Below are 8,385 nucleotides of genomic sequence, written 5' to 3' on the forward strand. Positions count from 1 at the left end.
CCCTGGTGCATTTTATGCCTTCCCCTGCTATTTGGGCCCAAGATTTTTTTTTTTTTTTTTTTTTTTTTTTTTTTGCAGCATAATTTCAACTTAGTTCGATAACCTATGCCTATATATTAGAGTAAACAGCCATGAAGGTTGACAGTCATGAAAAAAAAACACGCACGCACGCACGCACACGCACCCACACACGCACACGCACACGCACACGCACACGCACATACACACACACACACACACACACACGCACACGCACACACACACACACACACACACACACACACACACACACACACACACACATATATATATATATATATATATATATATATATATATATATATATGAGGTAGAGATAGTTTGATTTTGCCAGAGTGCATTACATACAGCCATGACAACGATGGACTAATTCATGTCAGTATAAACTTGTGGCCTTTGGCTCACTTTTATTAAAGACCTTTGAAGTTCCTGGTGTTCTTGGTCATAATATCCATCTTGTATCTTGGTTTTCGTGCTGTTGTTTGTAACTGTAGATAATGATCTATACAACCCTCGTCTGCCAGTAGCAATAATTGTACGCGAGAAAAGCAGGGAACTTTTGCCAAGCAGCGCCATCCTTCCACCTTCCAGTGCTGGACAAAACTCCGGTCTCGAGTCTCCGTCAGTTTTCTTTGTTTTCGACGAAGAGAAAACGATACAATCTCCGAATTTTAGCCAATACTAGTGTATTTTAGAAAGGGACTGTGATAATGAAGAATGTTAAATAAACCACATTTTACTAGGAAACAAACAAGTGTAATAACAAACAAGAACAACAACAAACAAGAACAACAACGAACAAGTACAACAACAAAACATCATAAAATGTATTCACAGAATACAGATACAATCATTTTTTTTTACTGATAATAACATTTCAAGATTTGGTTCAAACTGACCATTATGACTGCAGTTCTTATTGTAGTCTTTAAAGTGAATTAAAAATTTAATTGTTTCTAATTTAAGGCCATTCCGATGCTTCCTTTTGATCAAACTATAGTGTGAAAATAGACTCTCGGCGTCAGCATTATAACATGGAAGTGATAAAACTTCGAGCGCAAATTTACCTAAATTCTTATATTTTTTATTTCCAAAATAATCTTCAATACTTAGAAGCTTTTGGTAAAAAATTTCAGCATCTTTCTGCACTTCCTTTATATCCATATTCTCGGGAAATGTGTGCTAAATGATATCCTGCCATTGGTCATCAACCTTTTGTTTTTCACAATTATCACTAATTCCACGCACTTCTTTCATTAATTCATTTAGTGATGTTACGGTTGTTATGAAATTAAGGCCCAAGATGTTTTTTTTGATGCAGGTAGGACACAGATTTCCATAGTGTGTTCATGTCAATTTTTTTTTTTTTTTTTTTTTTTTTTTTTTTTTTTTTTTTTTAAATCTGAGCACAAGCTTCAATCAAGAATAATCTGCACCTGTTTCTGATGATGGATATGGTATCACCTTCTAAATATTGGGACTTGCTTAAAAGATCTATCATTGCCAACCCAAGGTACACATCTGATTAAGAGGTTTGTGGTACGTGCCATTAGCTGGGTCAATTTCACTCACATGCACTTTGGCTAATACATCTTGGTAACAAAAGCAGTTGAAGAGTCTCTTGTATTAAAAAAAAATTATGCTCAAAAGATGAATAGTTGGACCTTGTGACTGAAAAATTACGTTAATGCTATTGAGATGGTTAATGGTTAATGGCTAAAATAAATGTGATAGACATCTAAGGTCATATAGCACTATAGGAAGGTATGGCAAAGGGGGATGTCAGGTGATAGTTGCTATGTGTCAACTATCTAGAGTAGTGTTGAAAGGTTGAAGATGGGGGAAAAGGTTATGGTGGTTTAGGTAAGGGAGTTAGATCAAGTGAAGGATATTTATGCGTCTGAGGAAGGAGAACAGGTTGTCAAGACAGAAGGTGTGGGATTCTGTAAGGATGTCCGATATGTTGGGGGTCGGTGAAGGGAGGATAAGTGTGGAAATGCAGAGGTACGTACTGTATTAAAGCGTGGACAGGACAAGAGAATGTGTGGAACTGAAAGAGGGACGTTACATAGAGGACAGAGGGGCGGGTCTGAGCGTGACATTAGACAGGCGTGTGTTAGGCGAGTGTGGCCAATACGTAAGCGTGCGAGGACCGTCTCCCAACGTCTGTTTTTGTGAAATGGAGCTGACCAAGAGGAGATTGATGATTTTACAATATGTAATTTATTGTTGTGGAGTCTTGACCAAAATGATTGCCATCGGGTATACAAGAAGGTTTTAAAGTGGGGATAATAACCCGTAGTTGGAATATGTGAGAAGCGTATTTGAGGTGATGTGGACATTGCGGCATAGCGTGCAAGAGTATCTGCCTGTTCATTGCCAGGGATTCCAACATGGCTGGGTACCCAGCAAAATCTGACATATTTGTGACGTGTGGATAGATAGAACAACCAGTTCTGGATCTTACAGACAAGGGGATTGGTCGAGTGTAAAGATAGTAAAAGAGGAAGAGGGGGATGAGTATATGCGTCTTAAGGCAAAAAGGAGTGCATATAGTTCTGTAGTAAGGACACTAGATTCAGGAGGGAGGGTGTATTTGAAAGTGCAGTTTGGGAATGTTACTGCGAATCCAGCTCCTGAGATGGATTTGGAACCGTCAGTGTAAACATGAATGCTGGAGGAATGAATGGAGACATGGTCAAGGAAATGAGTGAGAAGGATAGAGGGGGGAATATCTGATTTTGGTGGGTCAGGGAAAACTGAGGAGCAAATACAGGGGTTAGGTATAAGCCATGAAGGAATGGAATGGACAGAAAGTGGGAGAGGTCGGAGGTGAGGAAAGGGGGAATGGAAGAGGAGGGTATCCATGCGTACGGGGAGAGGAGTTGGTAAACGTGGAGAAGAGGTAAAGGTATGAAGTAAGGATTGTGGAATAGTTAGTTTGGTAAGGGAAAATTGGTGAAATCGAGCATAGCATCGAAGAGAGAGAAGTGCTCGACGTCGAGAGAGGGACGGCATGCCAGATTCAGTATATAGGCTCTCAACTGGAGAGGAGCGGAAGGTGCCTAGGGCTAAGCGGAGACCGCTGTGGTGGATTGTATCAAGATGAGCAAGAAGAGAGGTTGATCAGAGGAGTAGATATGGCATCCATAATCTAGAGTGGAGAGAATCAAGGTAACATGAAGATGGAGGAGAGTTTTGCGATCTGAGCCCCAGGAGAGGTGTGAAAGAGTTTGTAAGATTCGGAGGCGGCGTTGATCTTTTTCTTTGATGTACAAGATATGGTCTCGCCAGGACAATTTGGAATCAAATATAACGCCTAAGAATTTGCCAGAAGAACGGTATTGGAGTGGAGCGTTATACAAGAAGAGTGGGGGTTTGGGAACCGTACGTGACCGAGAGAAAAGGATGGGGAAAGATTTAGAGGTAGAGAAGCGAAAGCCATGGTTGGTGGCCCAAGAAGTTACTGATGTTATTGCAGACTGGAGGAATTGACAGATCTGGTATGGATGTGCCAGATGTATAGATGGTTAAGTCATCAACATATAGTGATGCCCGGGCTCCTGGTGGTAGAACTGAGGCTATGTCATTTACAGCAAAAAGGAATAAAGCGGTACTAAGTACACTTCCTTGTGGGACGCCTTCGAATTGAGGAAAGGATGATGACGTGGAAGAGGCAATTTTGACCTGGAAAGTACGTTTAGAAAGGAAGGATTTGATGAAAACGCCCATGTTTCCACGTAAACCTAAGGACAATTGTTGGAGGATATGGTATCGCCATGTGGTATCATATGCTTTTTCTAGATCAAAGAATATGGCTAATACGGATTCATGGCGTGCAAATGCCGATGTAATATATGTCTCGAAATGGGCAAGTGGGTCTGCTGTACTTCGGGCACGTCGGAAACCAAACTGGGAAGGGGAAAGGAGATTATGAGATTCAAGATACCACATTAAGCGGAAGTTAACCATTCGTTCTAGTAGTTTGCACAAGCAGCTAGTTAGAGCTTGGGGTAGGGTACCTGATTTATTGGGTTCTAAGAAAGATAGGATAAGAGCATCTCGTCAATGAGAAGGAAAATTTCCTGACGTCCATATGAGGTTGAAAATAGTTAAAAGGAAGGATAGAGAATAAGATGGGAGGTGTCGGAGCATACTAAAGTGAATGCCATCAGGGCCTTCATGAGTGTTGCGGCACGACTGTAATGCAGCGTTGAGTTCAGAAGAAGAAAAAGGAGCATTATAGGACTCATCAGAGGATAGGGTGAAGGTAATAGGGATGCGTTCTTTGATGGCTTTAATGGCAGGGGAGATACCTGTATTGGGTCTCGTCTTCGTCTCCTAAGCCCCCCCCCCCACACACACACACGACAACAACGGGCAAGGGATTGGGGGGGATGCTATTGAGATGTGACAATATGTACTGAAGAAATGTTAAATATGCAAAAATATATTTTTCATGTAGTGCTCTGTGAATTTTCTGTACTGTTGTTAGCTTTTCCTCTATCCAAATTTTATCAAAATACAATTTAAGGGGCCCCCAATGTGTTGATACTCTATTTACTGCCTTTTCCAAAGATAACTACCTGGTTGCACAAGGATGGAGCATTTTGTGCGGTTTTAATTCACAGAATAGCTGGTACTCCCGGAACTCGTACTTCCTTTTTGCGCAATGACAAAATAAGTTGTACACATTATGGATCAAGTCCTCACAACATTGAGGAAGCGTTTTGGCGGCCGCACTTGAACATAGATGAATACTGTGCGATACAATTTAATAATTACAACTCCTGGCAGTTCTTTTCTAAGCCTGCTCGTCAAACTGTTGACGTTCTCCATTATATTGGAGGCTCCGTCCGCAGCAAAGCCTACAAAGTTGTTCAATAGGATGTTATATGTTTTTAAGCATTTTAACAACAAATTATAAAGCCCCTCCCCAGAAGACCTACCCGCATTCCCATCAAATACATTGAGGACATCAAGCATTACAGTTGTTATTTTACTTTCACATTCATCAAAAAAAAAATTGCCACCAGTGCTAATGCTTTATTTGTTGTACAATCTGTGGTTTCATCCAAAACGATACTAAATCGGTTTTCCTGAAACTTCTTTGCGACGTTGCTTGCTAAGTGGTTGCCGAGAGTCTCGACGAGGGAGGCACATTTTTTTCCTATTCATTGTCATCTGCGCGGCGATCCGGGAATCAGGAAACATTCTTCTGTGTAAGTTTCCGAGATTTTCACACAAGCTGAAATTGGGATTTGTATGAATATAAAGATAAAGTATATTTCTTTGACACCATTGATCATATATACAAATATACATGCATGTATGTATATCATATAATTCATTCGTTTTAATTTAAATAAAGAAAGATGATAAAAATTACCCAAATGGCAAGTTGTGCTCTGCTAGAAAGACCACGAATAATACAGTTGCATATGCAACTGCATCCGTAAGTCTCTCCCCCTGTTCTCCATCGTGGCCTGGTTTCGGAGCCGAGGCGTTTGCTCTGTGTCTCATCTCCAGGGCCTGGTGTCGGGGGCCCATGTTTCTTGAGAGAGATGAGATCTCTGCGCAAGCATCGAGCCCTCTTGCTGTCACCCGGGATTCTAGCGAGCCAGCTCTTAAAGCGATCGTCTGCAAGCCAGTGTTCTTGGAAGGCTGGACCTTTCCGAGACATCTGAAATAAAAAAAATAACTACAAAACACCTATTGTATTAACAACTAAAACCAATCATCCCCATACTCCGGGGTCCCTAATGTCTCTGTCCATTCGAGCGAGTTTTGCTTAGCAAAATTAAAGAGAAGCCTACGGAAATGCTGAGATTTTCGCTCTCTTTCTTCCGAGAATAAATGATCTTTCAATGATGCCCAATTTAGATTGATCGGGTATTGAATGAATGATATACACAAAATGTTACAAATGATTTAAAAAGATCTGTGAAAATTTATCACATTCACTATTTTGACCAATTCTGAACCACTATGGGCAGGTAATTGCACCGATGCAAGCATAATTCCATCATGTAGACCGGTAAAGTCTTTTTCGGTAAAGAACACGAAATGAAGTAAAAATCATTAGCTGATATTTTCCAAAACGATTATTTGCTTTAGTTTACGCTTAACTCTCTCTTTCAAAGAAAATGTGACATGTTTTACGGATACACTGAAAGTAATGCATTTAATTAAGGTAAAAACACTGTGTTGTCAATACTCACTGTTGTAGAGTAAACAGACTGCAGCGTAAGACTGGAAGAGAAAGTGTTGTCGGTCTTCATTGGTGGATGTTGACCCAAGAGATGCAATGTGTCACGTGTGTCATATTTTAGCTTCCTTGGCCAGCAGTTGGGTTTTGCAAATTAAATAAAAAAACAAAAACAAAAATAAAGAAAAAAAATTGCCATTCTAAAATGTTTTGTATAACTGTGTAATTAACTAGACGTTGTATGTGTTAACTTGAAACTAGTAAGATCTTAGCTGCTAGCTGCATTGTTTGATAGAAGGACGAGAGAAATGGAGACCGCCACAAAGGTATTCATATATTTTGTTGCACGCACGCACACACACATATACATATACATATACACATACATACATAAATATACACGCACACATATACATACATACATGTGTATATATATATATATATATATATATATATATATATATATATATTACACACACACACACACACACACACACACACACACACACACACACACACACACACACACACACACACACACACACACACACACACACACACACACACACACACACACACACACATACACACGCACACACACACACACGCACACACACACACACACACACACACACACACACACACACACACACACACACACACACACACACACACACACACACGGACGATCTTAGTGAAAAAACAATTACGTAACAGTGATTGCTGGAGCAAACACCACGGCTCACGGGTGATAATTTGTTTTGTGTTCGTACTACTGCCAATGTCAGAGATTTCTCTTGATTTAGGCGTGATCAGTAACGTGTTGTGTACAGTCTGTGAGATTCTTCTTGATCCGCTCCAGTAGTCCTGCAGGCGTGATATGTTATGACTTTATAGAGATTTCACAACCCTGACCATTTTATATTTTTGTTTCTGTGTTGTGGATACACCGATGAAATATTAGATGAACCATTAACCAGTGGCTGATCCCAAGACATGTTATTTGTTGGATAAAGTTTGCGTTGTGATGAATTGTCAGTAAGCTAAATAATATCTTTACATTGTTTGTCCAAAAAGAAGCTAAATAATAACTTTACATTGTTAAAAAAAGTGAAAAAAGGAATGGTGAGGATTAAATACCTCATAATTTTCGTGATAACACATTAGGCAATTATACTGCTTCCAGTTTCATTTAAACAGGAGTACTTCCATTCGCCAATCTGACACTCATGTTTTCATATGGCCTGTAGTTCAAAAACTTGTGTACTATACACACATACACACACACACACACACACACACACACACACACACACACACACACACACACACACACACACACACACACACACACACACACACACACACACACACATATATATATATATATGGGGGAGGCTTTACAGAATATAATTTTCTTTATAAAGGAGTCAGCCGAGAGTTCACCCTACATGCCAATTCAAATATTTTTAAATTAATATTTCCATATCATGAAGGAAATAGATATATTTTTTTAGATTTAAGAATACGTTATGTTTTACAAATTAAAGGAAAAGTGAAAAATATAATTGTGAGAAGGATATGGCTACATCTTGTTTGTATATTCAAATTTAAATTACGTACGGCGTACAGAGCCAATAAACACGGGGACATCCAAGAAATATTGTACTGTGCGTGGCAGACGACCGGGAACATGGAGAACGATAAGCAGCTAGAACAGCGACCCGGGAATCGCTCGTTCCTCACATATCATTGTGCTTGATATGGAGAGTGAATTCTTCTGGGACCTCATAGGATCGCTATGGGTTCGAAATAAGCAGGAAGTCATTCATGGCAGCCACAGAAGGACTTTTGACAGATGCTGCCGCTAATGACCTTGTATACTAACCGCACAGACTACACCCAGCCATTGCTTAATGAAAGGGAGATTAGCTCATTGAAGACAGGTCTTGTCTTTTATGCTCTCAAAGTCGTCCATTCCAAGATTTTCTCTATGACTGCGCGCGAAAATGACCTTTGCACTCCACATCAAAAGTGATATCAAAAACTTTCCTGCTACTTATTTTACTTATTGTCAAACGTTAATTGGGATGTTTCCTCCATGTTTACTGCAGTTTTCTTGTAGGTGAATACAAAAG

At 39.8% G+C, this 8,385-nt stretch overlaps 1 protein-coding gene across 1 annotated transcript in view; it reads right to left on the minus strand.

Moving 5' to 3' along the window:
- Positions 1 to 656, minus strand: part of LOC113803545 (probable acyl-CoA dehydrogenase 6) — a 7,310-nt gene extending 6,654 nt beyond the window's left edge. Inside the window, exon 1 of the mRNA XM_027354330.2 lies at positions 445 to 656. Within this exon, the coding sequence (XP_027210131.2) occupies positions 445 to 615 (171 nt within the window). The 5' untranslated portion in view covers positions 616 to 656. The remainder of the gene's footprint in view (positions 1 to 444) is intronic.
- Positions 657 to 8,385: the final 7,729 nt, after the last annotated feature.

This window comes from Penaeus vannamei, chromosome 24 (genome assembly GCF_042767895.1).
Source record: "Penaeus vannamei isolate JL-2024 chromosome 24, ASM4276789v1, whole genome shotgun sequence".
Classification (NCBI taxonomy): Eukaryota; Metazoa; Arthropoda; class Malacostraca; order Decapoda; family Penaeidae; genus Penaeus; species Penaeus vannamei.